The sequence below is a fragment of the Geotrypetes seraphini genome, chromosome 4, assembly GCF_902459505.1.
Source record: "Geotrypetes seraphini chromosome 4, aGeoSer1.1, whole genome shotgun sequence".
In the NCBI taxonomy this organism is placed as follows: Eukaryota; Metazoa; Chordata; class Amphibia; order Gymnophiona; family Dermophiidae; genus Geotrypetes; species Geotrypetes seraphini.
Genome location: NC_047087.1, coordinates 138,710,311 through 138,730,998, shown reverse-complemented (window position 1 = coordinate 138,730,998; position 20,688 = coordinate 138,710,311). Strand labels below are relative to the sequence as shown.

Sequence of the window (20,688 nt, the reverse complement as noted above, 5' to 3'; positions counted from 1 at the left end):
TGGGGGAGGCACCTTCAGAAAATGCTATTTTAGGTTTTAGGATCTGGTGGTGCTGCAGTGGGAAAATGATGATGTGCTGTGATGGTTCCCATCAAATACACCTATATAACAAATGCTGGTTAATGAGGGCACAGAGCACATGCATTATACTTCTTCCTCAAATATATGGAGTGTTCATAGATTCAAAAGGTAAAACAAAAAACTCCCAACAAAAACTGCAGAACAAATGCAAAGCAAAAACCAAAACAAAACTGCAGTACAAGGTGCAATAATTTATTCAATAAAAATCATTAAAACATGTAAAGCATACATAAAACAAATGTAATAAATGTATCCCCAAACTGGTCTTAGTATTCATGTGGACCGGACCCAACACGGTCTGTGTTTCGAAAAATACTTCTTCCTCAGGGGTCCTGGATGTTGGAATGTAGAATATCAAGAAACCAGATTGGAAAAACCAAACAAATGTCGAACGGAACAGACATAAAATTCACTGAGAAACACAAGGTGCTGAATTCTCAGTAAGTGTTTTAGATTTTTTTGATTGCACTGGAGAGCTGAAGCCACTGGTACAAAGATGAAGACGGAAGACTAAATTTAGATTGAAAATCTGCAAAAACTAATAACTGGAAGGCAGAAGTGCACACATCTCCAGTATACCTTACTAGTTTTTTAACCCATTACATTAACGGGTGCAAGAATAGATGTGTAGACTTAGGCATTTTTTTCTTTCTCTTTCTTTCTTTCTTTATGTCTGTCTTTCTTTCTCTCTCCCGGCCCCCTTTCTTTCTATATGTCTGTCTTTATTTCTGTCTCTCTCCCTTCCTTTTACCTGTCCAGCAGCACTCCTTCCCTGTTCCTCCTTCTTTTAGCCCTTCTTCCTTCCTTTTACCTCCCCCCTGTCCAACAGTAGCCCTTCTCCCTTCCCTTTACCTCCCCCCTGTCCAGCAGCACCCCTTTCCTGTTCCCCCTGTCCTGCAGTAGCTGTTCTCCCTTCCTTTTACCTACCCCCTCCAGCAGCACCCATTCCCTGCACCCCCTGTCCAGCAGCACCCCTTCTCCCTTCCCTGCTCCCCCTGTCCAACATCCGCTAGGTTGGGCAACCTTGGGGCTTTTGCCAAGCCGGCTCGGATTGCATTATCAAAGTGGGCTGGCCTAGCAAATGGCCCATGGCTGCTTGTTGAAACTGTGGCTGCTGCTGGTCCAGGAATGAGAAGAAGAAGCGTCCTGGCAGCGGCAGCAAGTCAGAAGGCAGGAAGTGAATCGGCATTGGAGATTGGGGCAGGAAATCAGTTTAGGCTGGCTTCGGAGATCGGGGCAGGAAATCAGCTGAGGCAGGCACTGCGCATGGGCGGGCATGGCGCCATGGATCATGGACCCACCGAGTTTGCAGTGCGCATTCACACTAAGGGTTTATTATAGTGGATAGCTAATTGAGCCCATTTAAGCCAGTAAACTGGAGTATTATAAATTTTGATCTGAGAGTTATTCCAAAGAGATATTTGCATTGATTTAAAAATAGAGGTCTCCAGAATTATGTCCAAATCAAGTAAACATGAGATAGAATTAGAGATAACGGGATTACTTTTGTTCCGAGTGGTAGCTGACATCAGCAAGGTAATAAGAGATGAAGGAGGAGAGAGCAGTGAAAGTTCAAATTGCAACCAAAGCAGACAGTAATTTGGGGATGGAGATAACCAGTGACTTGCTTGCTGTGAAATAAATGCTTTATGGTATAGTAAGAAGTCTGGTAGAAAAACTCCTGCTTTGTCTTTAGGAACCTTGAGTTTTTTTCATTGCAATTTTGAGAGGCTTATCTTTCCAAAGGAAGTGAGAGAGATGTTTTCCTAAGGTCTTGTATAGAACATAAGAATTGCTGCTGCTGGGTCAGACCAGTGGTCCATCGTGCCCAGCAGTTCACTCACACAACGGCCCTCTGGTCAAAGACCAGCACCCTAAATGAGACTAGCCCAACCTGCGTACTTTCTGGTTCAGCAGGAACTTGTCTAACTTTGTCTTGAATCCCTGGAGGGTATTTTCTCTATGACAGACTCCGGAAGAGCATTCCAGTGTTCTACTACTCTCTGGGTGAAGAAGAATTTCCTTGCATTCATACAGAATCTATCCTCTTTAAATTTTAGAGAGTGCCCTCTCGTTCTCCCTACCTTGGAGAGGGTGAACAACCTGTCCTTATCTACTAAGTACCTTGAATGTTTCAATCATGTCCCCTCTCAATCTCCTCTGTTCGAGGGAGAAAAGGCCCAGTTTCCCTAATCTTTCACTGTACGGCAACTCCTCCAGCCCCTTAACCATTTTAGTCGCTCTTCTCTGGACCCTTTCGAGTTGTACCGTGTCCTTCTTCATGTACGGCGACCAGTGCTGGATGCAGTACACCAGGTGAGGGCGCACCATGGCAGAGAAGATGAAGATGAGAATAAGTTAACGAAGTTAATTTTAGATTTTACCATTATCTTTATTACCTCAACTCTGTTACTTCCCACTGGACCTGGAATAAAGTGGGATTGTACAAGAATTAAAGATTAGGTTCTTACCTTTGTTAATCTTCTTTCATGTAAATCCATACTTTATTCCGGCAACCCATCCTGTACATTGCTGATTCGCTGATTGTCTGCCTTTACATATACTGGTAAGCTGGATTTCTGTTTTCTGACCCAGCCTTTATAATAGTGTCATCAGAATGTGATATATACAACATACCGGAAGCCGACAGGCTATACGCAGGAAATGAAGATGGGAAACTGACAGGGTTGACGGTCAGTCTAGTAGAGGTATGCAGGCAGATTGATAGGCTTAAAATCGATAAATCCCCAGGACCGGACAGTATCCACCCGAGGGTAATCAAGGAACTGAAGGGGGCTATAGCTGAATTGCCCCAACTAATAGCCAATCTGTTGATCAAATCGGGAAAGATTCTGGATAACTGGAAAGTGGCGAATGTTACGCCGATCTTCAAGAAAGGTTCAAGGGGAGATCCGGGAAACTACAGACCGGTGAGTCTGACTTCGGTACCGGGAAAGATGGTAGAGGTGCTGATAAAGGACCGCATCATTTATCACCTAGACCAGGGGTAGGGAATTCCGGTCCTCGAGAGCCGGAGCCAGGTCAGATTTTCAGGATATCTACAATAAATATGCATGAGATAGATTTGCATCTCAAGGAGGCAGTGCATGCAAATCTATCTCATACATATTGTGATGGGGCCAGGAGTAAGCCTAGCGCTGGCAACCTGGCTCCTGCCCCAGGTGCCAGTCTGAGCGCTCCTTGGAGGGCCACTCTGGGTTAAACACAGCAGAAAAGAAAAACTCCATAAATAATTGCCAGTTCTAAGTTTTATTACCCAGTTCAAAGGCACTGGGTTTAAGGCAGCCACACTGGCTGATGAGGCTTGGAAAAGATTTATCATAAACAAAAGTTCTCTTTTATAGTAAGTCCCTGCTTCTTTCAGGAGAGAAAAAACCCCAAAACTATTTCTTTTTAAACAGGATTTCTCTTTCTCTAGTGCTGCTGCCAGGCTTTCACAGTTCTGGGCAGCCTTTGGGTTTCAAGAACCCCCAAATCAAAGTTCAGCTGTCCCCTCCTTGGACTGGGAACAATTATTGTATTACGCCTTCGGTTGCTTCAGGAAGTTTTCCCCACCTGACCTCCTGAATTCTAAATACCCCCACCACCCGCTTTATTTCAGGGCAGGGGCTAGGAACCATCCACCCTTTGTTTTAATGGTCTAAGATTTCCCTCCCAAAGTTCCCAATATCAGGGCTGTGCAATGTCAGGTCACTGAATCCACTCCGGATTTTACTTCTCCCTTCAAGGTTAGTTAGCATTACCCATCCCCCACTCACTATGCTTGGCTTGCATACAGGGATTCTGGTTTAATTTCTGCTACTAACCAATCCTCACATTCACCCCTCCAACACTCATTCATTATACAGTTCTTCCTAAGGACAGAACCGTTTCTTTTATATACATTAGACTATTGTTACAACACAAACTTTCATTCCCCTTCCCCACACAGTACCTTACAGACTCATGCTGCAATCAGACACATATTCCAAGGCTTCAGGGCTGCAATCCATCTGATTTCCCTCAGAGATCTCTTCCTCTATCTCAGTGGTCTCAAACTCAAACCCTTTGCAGGGCCACATTTTGAATTTGTAGGTACTTAGAGGGCCGCAAAAAAATAGTTAATGTCTTATTAAAGAAATGACAATTTTGCATGAGGTGAAACTCTTTATAGTTTATAAATCTCCCCCCCCCCCCCCCGAAGGCCTGCATGTTCCCTCCTTCTTTGCAGCATCCTCCAGCTTCCCCCCTGGCCTCCCAGTCTTAGTTTCAACTAATTACCGCAGCCTGCAGAGAGGATCACTGGTGCTGTAGCATTCCTTGCAGGCTGCCATCGGCCTCCGCAGCATGTTCCTTCTTCCGTGGTTCTGCCCCTCATCTGACGTCCGGGGCAGGATCGCAGCAGAAGGAATATGCTGCTGAGGATGACGGCAGCCTGCCAGGATCGCTACAGCACTGGCAATCATCTCTGCAGGCTGCGATAATTATCTGAAGGTAAGAGCAGGAGACCAGGAGGGAACCGGAGGACACTGCAAAGAGTGGGCAGCACTAGTAAAGACCGCGGGCCGCAAAATAGTACCAGGCGGGCCGCATGTAGCCCCCGGGCTGCGAGTTTGAGACCACTGCTCTATCTCCATCAGGGATTCCCTGCTCTTGAAGCTGGGTATAGATTCTCCTCCGAGGCAGCCTTTGCCAAGCCCTGTTCCTGGAGCTTTTCTCTTCCCCTTAGCCTCTGCTTTGGAAGTAAAGTTTTGCTAGTCTGCCAGTGCTGTGGGTTAGGGAGTTTCCTAGCAGAGTGCTGTAAGACTGAGCTGCTAGCTTTTCGTTCCCTGCTCTGTAAGGCAAGCCCTTCTCTCCAAGTTCCTGATTGCCTGTGGGGGCTCTCAGCTGGCCTTGATTTATTTAGCTGGGTAACTTTCACTCCTGCTCTAGCCACCTTCTGCCTGTCAACTCCACCCCTTTCCTTAACCCTTATTGGGTCAGATTTCCTGACCAGAGGTTTAGCTAGAGAGTTAACAGAGGATTTATAAAAGGAATTATAGTGACTTGGAACAGGTATTCTGTTCTCCTCTGCCATTCCTTCTCTGTTCTGCCCTGCCTGTCTGCTCTTAGAACTGGGAACAGAGTTAATGGGCCGCTTCCTTGGCTTAGGAAAAGGCACATTTGTTTCATTTGTTTGAGTGGCAGGGTGTGAAACAAGTTTTAAACCAGTGACAGGAACTTCCCTTTCACAATATTCTAAACTAAACTAAACTAAGCCTTAGGTTTATATACCGCATCTTCTCCATGGAAGTGGAGCTTGACACAGTTTACAAAGTTTAAAAAATATGGGAAGAGAGAAGAGAAAGAGTTTACAAAGCATAAAAAGAGGGGATGTAATCAGGAGAAGAGATGTTATATGCTAGAGAAAAGCCAGGTTTTCAGTTGTTTTCGGAATAGTTGGAGGGAGCCCAGATTCTGCAGCGGGACAGTGAGATCGTTCCAGAGGCCCGTGATTTTGGAGAGGGAGGGATCTACCCAGTTTACCTGCGTGGAGGATGCCGTGTAGAGAGGGGAATGATAGTTTATGTCTGTGGGCTGATCTGGTGGTAGTTGGTGTCGGGGCGAGGAAGGATAGAGGGATTAGGGGCGGAAGGATGCCGTGAATGATCTTGAAAGCCAGGCAGGAGCATTTGAAATGAATTCTGGAAAGTACTGGGAGCCAGTGAAGATTGGTAAGTAGAGGGGAGATGTGGTCATATTTGCGTTTAGCAAAAATCAGCTTGGCCGCAGTGTTCTGGATAAGCTGGAGTCTGCGAAGACTTTTTTTCGTTAGGCCTAAGTAGATGGCATTACAATAATCGAGTTTGGATAGGATGATGGATTGTAGAAGGATGGTGAAATGCTTTTGGTGAAATTAGGATCTAACTTTCCTCAGCATGTGGAGGCTGAAAAAACAAGATTTTGCCAAGGAATTCAGGTGATCGTTGAGGGAAAGGGAGGAGTCGATAGTGATGCCGAGGGCCTTGCTTGAGAACTCAAGGTGTAGAGCAGGGCCTGTGGGTAGGGTGAAGAGGGCGGGCAGGTGAGCTAATTTTGGGCCGAGCCAGAGTAATTTTGTTTTTGATTCATTTAATTTCATCTGTACTGAGAGGGACCAGGCGTGAAGTCCCATTATGCATGATGTGATGTTCTCTTGGAGGTTTGTAAGGTTTGGATCTGTTTCGAGGATATTCAATGTGGATATCCTGTTTTGAGGATATTCAATGTTGGATATCCTGAAAACCTGACCTGGCTCCGGCTCTCGAGGACCGGAATTGCCTACCCCTGACCTAGATGGCTTCATCAAAAGAAGATCTTGCTTGACAAACTTGCTGCACTTCTTCGAGGGAGTAAACAGGCAGATAGACAAGGGTGACCCAGTCGACATTATATATCTGGATTTTCAGAAGGCGTTTGACAAGGTCCCGCATCGCATGAATGACTACTTCAAAAAATTGCGAGCCATGGAATCGAGAGTGAAATACTCACGTGGATTAAAAACTGGTTGGCGGATAGGAAACAGAGAGTGGGGGTAAATGGACAATTCTCAGACTGGAAAAGTGTCATGAGTGGAGTGCCGCAGGGTTCGATGCTTGTACCTGTGCTCTTCAACATATTTATAAACGACCTGGAAATTGGTACGATGAGCGAGGTGATTAAATTTGCAGACGATACAAAGTTATTCAGAGTAGTGAGGATGCAGAAGGATTGCAAAGACCTGCAATGTGACATAAACATGCTTGAGAAATGGGCCATGACATGGCAAAGGAGGTTTAACATGGTTAAGTGTAAGGTGATGCATGTCAGTAAAAAAAATCTTATACACGAATACAGGATGTCCGGTGCAGTACTTGGAGACATGCCCCAAGAGACTTGGGAAGTCAATGACGCCGTCTGTGCAATGTGCGGCAGTGGCAAAAAGGGCAAACAAAATGCTAGGAATGATTAAGAAGGGGATCACAAACAGATCAGAGAAGGTTATCATGCCGCTGTACCGGGCCATAGTATGCCCCCACCTCGAATACTGTGTCCAGCACTGGTCGCCGTACATGAAGAAGGACACGGTACTACACGAGAGGGTCCAGAAAAGAGCGACTAAAATGGTTAAGGGACTGGAAGAGTTGCCATACAGTGAGAGATTAGAGAAACTGGGCCTCTTCTCCCTTGAAAAGAGGAGACTGAGAGGTGACATGATCTATAGGGAATAGACTTAATAGATAAAGACAGGTTGTTCACCCTCTCCAAGGTCGAGAGAATGAGAGGGCACTCTCTAAAGTTAAAAGGGGTAAATTTCGTACAAACGTAAGGAAGTTCTTCTTCACCCAGAGAGTGGTAGAAAACTGGAATGCTCTTTCGGAGGCTGTTATAGGGGAAAACATCCTCCAGGGATTCAAGACAAAGTTAGACAAGTTCCTGCTGAACCAGAACGTACGCAGGTAAGGCTAGACTCAGGGTACTGGTCTTCGACCTAAGGGCCGCCACATGAGCGGACTGTTGGGCACGATGAACCACTGGTCTGACCCAGCAGTGGCAATTCTTATGTTTTTATGACAGTGCAAGCTGTGTCTCCTTGTTTTCTTGTTCAGGTTTCTAATGTTTTATGACCTGTTCTCTCATTTTTCATTATGGAATTTGTTGATATGAACAGAATTTATCTATTTGTTGGGGAGTGTCCCCTTTCCCCTTTCTCTCTTGTTCTTATCCTTATCCTCTACAGAAGTTCCTGGCTGCTTTAAGACTAACTGATATTCAAAGGAACAGTGATAAGGTAAGAGGGGGAGGGGTTTAAGCCTCTAAAGTTTGAGACTTCCTACAAAGTCCTGGGAGTGGAGGGAAATAACCCACTGGTCCTGGAATAAAGTGTGGATTTACAAGAAAGAAGATTAGCAAAGGTAAGACTCTAATCTTTTGTTCTTACCTTTGCTAATCTTCTTTCCTGTAAATCCACACTTTATTATGGGAACCTGCCCTATGCTTTGCTGATTCATCGATTGTCTGCCCTTTCAAGTATTGGTAAACTGAATTTCTGTTTTCTGATCAGCTTTTATAAGAGTGCCCTGAGAATGGGTTTAGCGCTCAGTTTTGGGGGGTCCTTAGAATATCCCCTTCTGACAGTGCAGACTGTATCTCTTTATAGCACTGTTTCTTGTCATTCAGGTTTATAATGTTTAATGACCTGGTCCAATTATGTTTAACTGTTGCTGTTTTGCATTTCTTGATATGAGCATATTAGTCTTATTTGTCAGGGAGTGTACCCATACCCTTCTCTCTCTCTTGTCTTTGTCCTCTACAGATGTTCCTGGCTACTTTACAACTAACTGGTTCTAGAGGGGACAGTGCTGAGCTGAGAGGGGTGGAGCTTAAGTCTGAAATATAAGGCTTCCTACAAGTCCTGGCAGATTGATGGAAATACAAAAACAAGAAAAATCCAACATAGTCTGCAGTGAAACAAGCAGCAATCGATTTGCAACAAACTGCAGATGATGTACAAGATGCAGGCGTTGTTTATTAATGGAGAATATGCAGTAAAATATACAACCTTATAGCCAACCAAGGGACCTGACACGGTTCGTGTTTCGGATAATACGCCTTCCTCAGGGGTCCATGGTGGTTAAGGTATAAGATAAACCGCATAAAAGATATCAAACTGCAGAGCCGCGTCCAGTCCCGGGAACGGAGCTTCTTTCCTGCCCAGAGGAGAGAGAACCTGCACACAGGACAAGGAGTCGAGCAGGAAACATCATTTACTGCATTTTCTCCATTAATAAACAATGCCTGCATCTTGTACATCATCTGCAGATTGATTGAAATAACCAACTAGTCCCAGAATAAAGTGTAGATTTATAAGAAAGAAGAATAGCAAAGGTAAGAACCTAATCTTTCATTTCCTTAGCAACAGCAGCAGATGAATCCAGAGTCTAGTGGGATAGAACACATCTACCAGCAGGTGGAGATAGAGAAACTGATTAACAGGTAGTCCTATTGGCTGGCACGTCTCCTGTATCTTCAGTATGCTCTATCTCCCAGCAGGTGATGGTCACTATTCAACTAGCTCCTGGATTCTGGCTCCGACTGGACAATTAATTTTCTCTTGTTAAGAGTGCTCTTCAGTGAGACAGGGATGTCCGGCTGAATGGTGCTGGCTTTGGGAGTTACACCTGGGTCTCCCCAGGTCCCTGCTCCACCCTCCCCTCCAGTGGATTGAGGGGTCTTGGTAATTCTCTCAATTTTTTCTTCTTTCCCACTTAAAGAGAGAATAAAGTTGCTGTAGCTGGACTGTGCTTCTCTGACAGTCTACAGCTACCAGTCTTAACAATTTTCCTGTCAGCTTGGGTGAGAGGAATTTTAGTTTTACTTGGTTTATTATTTCTGCTAATTTAGACAGCTTTCCTGTCAGCTTGGGTGAGAGGAATTTTACTTTTTACTTTGTTATTGTTTCTGCTGGGTTAGACAGCTTTTCTGTCACTTCAGGTGAGAGTAATTTTAGTTTTGAAACTTTATTTATCTGCTGGTTTGTGTTTTGAGGTGTTTAAGTATTAACTTTCTTTATGGTGTCTGCCAGTTTAGTCCCTTACGCGAGTTAATTATTCTTAGCGATTGTGGCAGCTGCGAGCGTTTACATTCTCAGCTTCGCGGCAGTGGTGGTGAAAAGGGTGTTCACGCTATAGGAAGCGCTGAACACCATCGGGCCTATGTAAGGCCGGCTGAATACACACTGTGGGGGACGCCTTCTGACCAACGACGCAGCTTTTTCCCGGCCAGTTGCAGCACGTCCCAGTTCCTGTTTACTAGCAGTGGTGCGAAAGTTCGCTGAGCTTTCAGGCTACAATTGGCATGGTGCCAGAGGAACTGGGTCTTTACCATGCGCAGGAAGCACCCGAGGATTTTCTTTTAACACTACCGTGGCATTCATGATATTCTTTCCGAGGGCTGTATTCATTGTAGTGGGCCCCAACTGATGTCTTGGTGCCGGAGGAACTGGTTACTGTGCGTAGGAGACATCCAAGGATTTTCTTTTAAATTTAACAGTGCCCAGCATTCTTTCCTGGGTCTGCATTCATTGCAGTGGGTCGCGACCGCTGTCTTATGGAGGTCAGCTGCAGCAGATAAGATAGGGCACCTTTAGGTAGCGACGCTGCAGTCAGATTCGGCTGGTTTTCTCCCGAGTCTGTGTTAGATACATAACATTTCCAAATTTCAGGAGGCCCATCCTGGTTTGCTTGTGGGCGCTTTGGAGGGTGCCTCGGTTTGCTGCTCGATAGCCTAGTTCGCTTGATCTCTGCACTGGGCAGCAGCAGACAATTTGCCGCTCAAGAAGTTTAGCGGCAGAAGAATGCCCAGGTCTAGGTAAGGATTTCTCCTCCTACCTCCTGCGGTCTCTGTCTGATCAAAATATGCATCATTTATTGTTTCTTTCTTCTTTATGCCTCAGTACAGCGCTGCAGGTGTCTGGTAGTGCTATATATAATATATAAAAAATTTTCCTGCTGGTAGTAGGAATAGATTTGGTGTTAGGGGAGACTGTAATAGTGGAGTATGGGAGCCTGGGGGTATTTCTTTGTTTGTGGGAGCAGGATTGCCTTTATTTCTACGGCAGCAGAGCTTCCATGTTGCACAGACTGTCACATTTGATTTTATGGCCGCTATTTTCTCATGGCATCTGCTAGACAACTCCTCATATTGTCAGGAAGCATTCTACAGCTACTCCTGACCCTGGACAAGTCACTTAAATCTCCAAGCCCACCACTTTGACTGCCACAGTCGATGAAAAATGCAGTATACAAATCCCTATTTCCAAATTGGCTCCTATCCATATTACTTTACTAGCTCTATTTCAGTTCTGAGCCATGATGCAGGCAGGTCTCAGGGTGGCAAATGCTATGTGCCAGCTGGAATCATCCCTGAAGTTCTCATTCGAGATTGAAGCCTTGTTTTATAGGCATCAGGAAACAGATCTAAGAACATGGGGAGATGGTTGCAGATTCTAGATTGTCTTAATGCGCCTTCCCTTTCTGACATTCTGGGTAACAGTGGTTGCTGCAGGTTAATCCTAGGAATTCTCCCCATCACAGCCATCTTTTTATAATTTGAAGATACAAAGTCCAGGTGGGCCGTCTTCTACTCCATCTTATAGCGCAAAACTGGAATTTTAGGAGCAGAATTCCTTTCTTTCCTCTAGAGCTTCCAACTCTCGGCTAGCCTGTACACCATCCTTCAGCGCTTCACTGTGAAGGGGTAGCTACTCCTGACCCTGGACAAGTCACTTAAATCTCCAAGCCCACCACTTTGACTGCCACAGTCAATGAAAAATGCAGTATACAAATCCCTATTTCCAAATTGGCTCCTATCCATAATACTTTACTAGCTCTATTTCTGTTCTGAGCCATGATGCAGGCAGGTCTCAGGGTGGCAAATGCTATGTGCCAGCTGGAATCATCCCTGAAGTTCTCATTCGAGATTGAAGCCTTGTTTTATAGGCATCAGGAAACAGATCTAAGAACATGGGGAGATGGTTGCAGATTCTAGATTGTCTTAATGCGCCTTCCCTTTCTGACATTCTGGGTAACAGTGGTTGCCGCAGGTTAATCCTAGGAATTCTCCCCATCACAGCCATCTTTTTATAATTTGAAGATACAAAGTCCAGGTGGGCCATCTTCTACTCCATCTTATAGCGCAAAACTGGAATTTTAGGAGCAGAATTCCTTTCTTTCCTCTAGAGCTTCCAACTCTCGGCTAGTCTGTACACCATCCTTCAGCGCTTCACTGTGAAGGGGTCTTATATCCCTCTGACAGTTCTTCTCCTTTTCTAGAGGAGAGGGGAGCATGATGATGTCCGCTCAATGGCTCTTGGATATTATTCAGGATGACTGTAACTTTCAATCCTCCTCTCCCATCCCTGATTCGTGAGAGGCCTTTTCAAGTACTAAGGGAACTCGGGGCAATAGTGCCAGTTTCTCCAGAACAAAGGAACAAGAGAAGTGTTCAATTTTCTTTATCGTGTCCATGATGGGGGAATTGGTCAGAACAGTCTTAGATCTTTTGTGGCTCAATTTCTTTATCGAAGTCAGACATTTCCATATGGAACCTGTGAGATTGGTCTATACAGCGTTTCCACTGCGGAAGTTACAGCGCTTGTCTTCAAAGAGAATTGATTATATATTCCCATATGTCTACCACATTAGCGATATCTTCGCTTTCCTGTCATTGGGCAGCAATATCAGCTTTTGGTAGATCCCATTTGATATAACCACAGCTCCACTATATTTTCAAAGGAGATAGTAGTACTGGCAGCGTTTCATTCTAAAAAGGGGATTCCAGTACATCCTTTTTTGGATGACCGATTGCTTCAGGTGTCTTCCAGACAGCACAGTTTGACAGTAACACAAACATGATTTCTCTTGTTCAGCCTTTGAACTAGATCTTCAAATTTTCAAAGAGCTCTCTTATACCGTCACTATCATTGCGACAACTTGGGGGATTCTTCTACACAAAGGTGGGGAATCAGCTTCTTCCCAGAGACTGGGGCGATAAGTCTCAGGTTCGCCTTCTTCTTTAGTCACCCAGACCGAGAGTATGGGATTATGTACAGGTTCTATGCTCCATGGTGGGAATTCTGAAAGTAGGAGCCTTGGGCTCGCTTTACCGTGAGAACCCTACAACAGTCTCTTCTGTTCCGGTAGATCCTGGAATCTCAAGGCAGCAATCGTACTCTCTGGTGGAATCCTCATGCATAGCTCAGTATAAGTTGCTGGCTCAGCAAGATCAATCTGATCAAACTGGACTGTCTCATAGTCATCAAGGATACCAGTCTGTTGAATTGGTGGGCTCAGTGCTATCAATTCTCAGCGCAATGAGTCTGGTCTCATTACCAGGCTCAGTCCTTGTTCACTCTTCTGGAGTTGTGGATAATCAGGCATTCCAGGCCATGTTTCAGGGCTATCCAATGAGGATCTTTCTTGGTTCTTCAGCAGCCACAACAAAAGGGAGTCAGAAGGGGTAGACATGTTGGCTCTTTACTGGCCTATGCGTCATCTTCTTTAAGTGTTTCTCTGAGACGATGATTGGATCTGTGTTTCTTCTCATGGTTCACTTTTATTGTATGGTGATCCTGGTAGCTCCAGATTTTCTGCTCCGTCTATGCTATGCGGATCTGAAGGTTTTGTTATAGTTGGTAGTTGTATTCTGTATTATTACCTGTGAACTTGGTTATGGGAAAGAAGTTTTTTACATGCTAAGCATATTACTGATTCCAGATGCTTGGGCAAGGAGCAATACTGAAGATACAGGAGGCGTGCCAACCAATAGGACCACCTGTTAATCAGTTTTTCTATCTCCATCTGCTGGTAGATATGTGCTGGTAGATATGTGCTATCCCACTAGAAAATTAACAAGTAAGAACATAATTTTTCCTTCTTGATAGATATACATGACTATTTCCTCAGTGAACACTGACTGTGGCAAGCAGTCTTCAATTGCCATGAAAGCTCACTCTACCAGAAGTGTACCTTCCTCCTGGGCAGAGTCCAGGCAATTTGTAGAACAGCCACATGTCAACTCTCCATTCCTGTATAAAATTTTACAGAGTGGACATGATGGCACAAACAGACAGGGTTTTTGGGTCCTCAGTGCTGATCACAGGCTCATTTGTCCCACCCTAGACTCAAGGGTCTGCTCTGGTACATTCCATCTGTAAGGAATCATATGCTGTTTGCACAGAAGGAAGGACTAGGTTCTTACCTTGATAATCCTCTTTCCTATAGAACAGCATATGATTTCTTACACCCTGCCATCAGATGTCTGTTATGCCTGCATTGGCTTGTAGGCTAGGAAGAATATCCAGTGGCTCAGCTCAAAGCAGCCAAGAGAGTCCTTTGAATGCCAGCATATTAGTGCCAAAATCGATATCAGCACATTTTGTTTTGCTAAGAGCTGTACAAGTGTTACTGCTGGTTGCATACAGGCAGATGGTTCGTTCTCCACCATTATTGTTTATTAACTCTTGTTTACTGTTGCAGAGCAGATCAAACTTATCCCTGACCCCCCCCCCCCTCCCTTTCCTTGTTTATTTTTCTTCTCCTAAGAGTTCTAAATTGCTTTGGAACAGACTGAGGAGAGGGGGGTGCTGCTTGGAGAGACAAGGGGGCAGAGAGAAGAAAATGATTAATGTCTTATGCAAGCAACTCATGAGTTGGGGTGCTTAACCCATCTGTAAGGAATCATATGCTGTTCTACAGGAAAGAGCATTATCGAGGTAAGAACTCAATTCTGCCTTAGGTACTAACTAATAGTTTTCCAGCTTGTCCTGGTCAAAAGAGATTTTTTTAGTAAGAGGTGAGCTTGCTATACTATCTTTGCTGCTCGGGGTTCAAGAGAGAGGCTCAAGATTTTTTTTTCCAGATGACTGTGCATGGGGGATGAGGGAGTGGTGTTCTCACTAGCTGGTGGAGGTTTAGTGAAACTTTCTGTAGGTTCTGATGGAGACCTTTAATTTTGTTGGCAAAGTATGTGCAAAACCATTGCTGCTCAGTTGTGACTGGGAAGGTGGGTTTTGTTGCGGAAGAGTTGCAGTAGACTGTTTACTATTTTGAATAACTGCTTACAATTTCAGTCTGTTCACTGCATTGTTTTTTGGCTGCTGTTCAGGCTCAGCAGTACATTGTAATATGTTTTCTACAATTAAGCTTGTCTTTGTCTAGCCAATATTTATGCCTTTTTCTTTCCAGTTTACATCTTGTACACATAGGGACCCATAGTTTTGGGGAAAACCAATGGGAATATTGAGTGTACAGCATAAGGCTTTCAGTGGGACTCTTTTTTTCTAAGGCTATTACTAAGTGTGTATTAGAGAATGACACGGGGAAAATATTTGTTCCCATCCCTGTGTGCTTGGTCCCCGTCCCATTCCCATCTTGGTCCCCATCCCGTCCCCGCGAGCTTGGTCCCTGTCTCTGCCCTGTTCCAGCAAACCATACTAATAAAATTAAGTAGTAGGTAACAAAAAGAATATATGATTACAATCGAGCAAAAATAGAAAAAATGAACATGAGATATAAAACAAACAAAAAAACCCAAAATCAGTCCTGAAGAAAATGAAGCTGGTCTCTGAAGTAGCCTGATATTAAAACAATCCAAAATGAGGAAAAAGGAGTTGGTGGCTGTGATTTGAGGCAGCTCAAAGCAGAACCCACCCCAACGGGCCAGAGCAGGAGGAAGCAGACCAGCCAAGTGGACAACGAGGCAAGCAGGCCCTAGCAGAAGAAGCAGGCCAGGAAAGCCTCCCGACACCAGCACCACTTGGTCGCCCAACACCTGGGCAGGTTCCAACAAATGAACCATGCCACTGGTGAACTGGAGGAGGTGACGAAGAATGCATCCAGACGACAGAACTACAAGTTCCACCTGCAGGGGAGTGGCACAGCATTCACTTGGTGACAAGACCAGGCTCCGGAGGGAGGGAAGAAGCCAGTAGCATGGCCATCGAACACGGTACTGTTCCTTCACATGGTCCAGCAGCCACCTCCCTATCGCCGCGGGCCAGGCATCTCCCTCCCTCCCTTCCCCTCACCTTCACTGGCAATTCTCTGAATTGCCTGAGCCTTTCATCAAGTCGCATGCTGCTACCCAAAACTTCTTCTCTGACACAACTTCCTGTTTCCGGTTGCGTCAGAGGAGGTTTTAAGCAGCCGCCGTGCAACTTGTTTAAAGGCTCAACCGTGCCACTCGGAGAATTGCCAGCGAAGGTGAGCGGAAGGAAGGGAGGGAGATGCCTGGACGGCGACGATCAGGAAGAAGGAGGGAGGGGGCTGCTGGACCGTGCAATCGGTGACCATGCGCATTCCCTCACTTAACTGCGGAGACAAGGCCATTCGCTGCTTCATGGGGTGGTGAATGGCCTTGTCCCCGTACCCACAACAATCTCTGGTTTTCTCTCCATTTCGGCAGGTTACCAGCTACCATATGTGTATTCCAGATCTTAAGCTGTTCTGATACTGTGATCTCCAAGAAACTCTCAGCAGTCAGATTTTCTCATGTTTCAAATTTCCTTCCAAGCTCTGTTTAAGCCCTTCTGTTTTAGGTTGTTCTTTATTGAAATATTTTTTTAGAAAATGATCCATATCTTCTATTCTTATCCTTATTTACTTTTCAGATTAATCATTCACTATTCTGTCCTTATCCATAGACTATTGATAACACACTCCATTTCTCTTCTCCACACACTGTAAATGCCTGTCCTCTGTCAATCTATAATCTTCTTCATATCTGTACTTTTTTTTTTTTAAGATGAACTGAGGCATAAGAATGAGCAGTTGCGTCTTCAGGTTGAATACTTAAATCAACAACTGAAACAATACAAAAAATTACAAGATACCATGAGCCTTTTACAAGACAGTCAAAGGTAGGTGCCAACATGTTCACAAACTTCTGTGTTGCCATGGCAGAGTTTGGGGGAAGGGCGAGTGGGGACAATGCCTCACAAATGGCATACTACCTCATTTTCTTCCAGCATCCTCCAAGTGATGTGGCACCTCTCTCCCTTCTTCCATATTCCAGTGGGGGCCATCAATATTGCTCTCCCTCCTCTCTCTATCTCTCTCCCTTGCACTGCAGTCTTCCAAATTTGCAGGCCGCTGGCAGCATTAGCAATGTAAGTGCTACCTTCAGCCTGCCCTGGAAGCCTTCTCTACAGCCACTTCCTATTCCCATGTAGGCAGGATGCTGTATGGAGAAGGCTTACAATTGCTGACATTGCCAGTGGCCTGCAAGTTTGGAAAACTGCAGCATGGGTGGATGGAGAGTGATATAGGCAGTCCCCGCAAGGGTATGTATAGGGTTATCAGATTTGTAAAGTTAAAAAAAGAGGACACGTGGCCCTGCCCCTTTCTGCCTCCAGTCACACCCTTTCCTGCCCACAGCCCTGCCCCATTCTGCCCCCACAGTCACACTCCCACACAAACCATCATCATCTTCCATGAGCTTGGGGTCACATCTGGAGGGCTTCAAGCATGCACAGATGCGATGTGGTGCGTTTGTATATAGTAGTACTTTTAGTTTTTGGTCCCGTATTTGCATAGGGGTTATCTGTGTTCTGGTAGGAATGAATGTTGAGAAGCATACAGTGTACTTTGTGTAGTTTAATTTTGTGGTTAACCATTATGTGTTGTTAATAAGATTATATTGTGTGTATATATGAAAAATGAATGGAAAAAATGGTGTTACAATTAGTACTATTATGGGGCAGAGTCTGGGGTGGAGATTGAGTGGAGTCTGGCCCATGACTTAGCCTGTGTTTTAGATTTTGGCCCCTTAATGTGATTGAGTTTTACACCACTGGGCTAGGGGTTTGAGTGGGAGGAAGCTGGGGAGCAGAGCAGAAACTGGATGGGATTGGGGGAAATGGGGGGGTATGGATAACGTGACCATTTATTTTTTTCATCAAAATGGGACATCTATTAATATTCAGTCCTTCCCCCAATCCCGCCCTAGCCCGACCTCCAATCCCTCACTAGCCCCGCCCCCAAACCCGCCCTAGCCCCGCCCCCAATTTTTTCCATTCATTTTTCATGTACACACAATATCTTATTTCATAATCGTAACCATAAAATTTTAAAAAACACAAAGCACCCTATACGCAGAGAAAATGTTAATTATCATTTATATTTGGGGGGTTTTCAAAGATGTCACCTCAGTAACTATAGAAAAATAGACAAATATAGTGCAAAATATAGACAGCAGATATAAATTCTCAAAACTGACACATTTTGATCACTAAATTGAAAATAAAATCATTTTTCCTACCTTTGCTGTCTGGTGATTTCACGAGTCTCTGGTTGCGTTTCCTTCTGACTGTGCATCCTTTTCTTTCATTTCTTTCTGCACTCAGGCGCAACAATTATCCCTTTCTATTCCCTCCCTCCTTCCTTCCTATGTCCTTAGTGCACCCAGTGCCTCCTTCCTATGCCCTTAGTGTTCCCAGTGCCTCCTTCCTATGTCCTTAGTGCCCCTTTCTATGTCCTTAGTGCCCCCAGTGCCTCCTTCTATGTCCTTAGTGTTCCCAGCGCCTCCTTCCTATGTCCTTAGTGCCCCTTTCTATGTCCTTAGTGCCCCAGCACCTCCTTCCTATGTCCTTAGTGCCCCTTTCTATGTCCTTAGTGCCCCCAGTGCCTCCTTCTATGTCTTTAGTGTTCCCAGCGCCTCCTTCCTATGTCCTTAGTGCCCCTTTCTATGTCCTTAGTGCCCCAGCACCTCCTTCCTATGTCCTTAGTGCCCCTCTGTCTGTACCTCCCAAAGTCCTGCTTCTGCCTCCTGTCTTTCCCCTTTGGTCCAGGCCTTTATCTCTCTAGTCTTTCTTCTACTTACAATCCCCCTAGCTTCTCTGTCTCTTTCTCTCCTTCCTATGTCCCCCTCACTGCCTTCCAGCCTTTGTCCCATCCCCTCCCAAAAAGCCTGCCGGCCTACCTCCCCCAAAGCCAACCTGCCTGCCTCCCTCAAAGCCAGCCTGCCTGCCTCCCCCAAAGTCAGCCAGTCTGCCTGCCTTCCTCCCCCAGAGCCAGCCTGCCTGCCTACCTCCCCCAAAGCTAGCCTGCCTTCCTCCCCCAAAGCCTGCCTACCTACCTACCTCCCCCAAAGCCAGCCTGCCTTCCTACCTCCCCCAGAGCCAGCCAGCCTGCCTGCCTCCCCCAAAGTCAGCCTGCCTGCTTATCTCCCCCAAAGCTAGCCTGCCTGCCTCCCCCAAAGCTTGCCTACCTACCTACCTCCCCCAGAGCCAACCTGCCTGCCTACCTCCCCCAGAGCCAGCCTGCCTGCCTACCTCCCCCAAAGCCAGCCTACCTACCTACCTCCCCCAAAGCCAGCCAGCCTGCCTGCCTACCTCTACCAAAGCTAGCCTGCCTGCCTGCCTCCTCCAAAGCAAGCCTACCTACCTACTTCCCCCAAAGCCAGCCAGCCAGCCTGCCTGCCTACCTACATACCTCTCTGCCGTGCAAAAGCCAGCTTGCCTGCCTACCTCCTTACCTCCTACTGCAGGAAAAAAAAGCTTCCCTCCAGGACCGACTTAACCTTCCCTCCGGTCCACCGCCGCTGCTCCTATGCTTACCTTCCTGCCTAATCGCGCCCAGAAGCCTTCTTCCCGACATCAATTTTAACGTCAGAGAGAACGTTCGGACAAGCCAGGCAGCGATTGGCTGGCCCTGAACATCCTCTCTGACGTCAGAATTGACGTCAGGAAGAAGGCTTCTGGGCACGATTAGGCAGGAAGGTAAGCAGAGGAGCAGCAGCGGTGGACCGGGGGGGAGTTTAAATCGGGCCGGAAGGGACGCTTTTTTTTTTTTTTTGTGCGGCAGGGAGGGACAGGAAGCGATCGCCTGTCCCGTTGTCCCCAAGCACAGCTTCGGGACGCTGTCCCTAAAAACGGGACATTTTGGCATCTCGAAGCTGTGTGTGGGGACAACGGGACAGGGGATCCGAAAACGGGACTGTCCTATTCAAAACGGGACGTATGGTCACCTTAGGTATGGAGAAAGGAAATAGAGAAAAAGGTGACTGTGGGGCCAGATTCAGAAGATAGATATGACTAGGCTCTGGGGTATGATGGGGAAAAGGGAGATCAGAACAGAAGATGACTAAGCTTGGTGATTGAATAGGAGAGTGCTGGGGAACAGAACATGGAATTATTGATAGGAGGGATGGAGAAGGAATTTTGAAGGGATAGATGATAGATATTGGCATACTTTTAGCGCAATAACAGAACATCAACTTAACCTTTTCCTATCGTTTGTCCTGGATGATGGGACATTCCAAAAATGTCATTGCAATCGTATGTCCCATACTAATAAAGAGCCAGGAATACAAAATATTTGAATTTACAGACTTATGACTTATTTACATTATGTTTACAATAGCCGTAAATGATAACAGTGAATAATACAAAACTTTGCTAAAATAATTACGATTGGAACCAGCGTAACATAAAATGTATTACGATAGGAAAAGGTTAAGCAACTTTATGTCAAATTTGGACTGAAAAAATGTTTGCTTGATCCTGTCCCATCATATATTTTTTGTAATATTCCCTCGCATTGCTTACAATGTTGATAAATTATATCCTTGCTAGTGGTTTTTTTTCACCAGATATGGGACAAATTTTACTTAATCCACTGCTGAAAAAACTCTGAATTAGATCCAACATTAGTTTTAAATTATCGACCTGTAGCCATATACCATTGCTAACTAAGATTTTAGAATCCATTGTTTCAAGACAATTATTAGATTATCTGGATAAATTTGCTATACTCCTTCCATTTCAATTTGGATTTCGTCCAAATTATAGTACTGAAACCCTTCTTATTCACTAGTTGTGAAGATTCAACATCTTTTGGCTCATGGTCGCTGGGCAGTTTTATTGCAGTTTGATCTTTCAGCAGCATTTGATGTCGTAGATGATATTCTTATACAACTTCTGTTTGACATTGGATTAGATCAAGGAGTTCTAAACTAGTTTAGTGGCTTTTTGAAACTATAATCATATAAAGTTCATATTGAGAATAATTGCTCTTCACCGTGGTCTCCTGTATATGGAAGACCACAGGG

The 20,688-nt window shown here is 45.2% G+C and overlaps 1 protein-coding gene across 2 annotated transcripts in view; it reads left to right on the top strand.

The window, feature by feature from the left end:
* The window catches only part of LRRC36 (leucine rich repeat containing 36), a 668,251-nt gene that overhangs the window by 512,407 nt on the left and 135,156 nt on the right, over positions 1-20,688 (top strand). For both annotated transcript variants that reach the window (XM_033941089.1, XM_033941088.1), the window contains exon 13: positions 16,384-16,498. In XM_033941089.1, the coding sequence (XP_033796980.1) occupies positions 16,384-16,498 (115 nt within the window). The remainder of the gene's footprint in view (positions 1-16,383; positions 16,499-20,688) is intronic.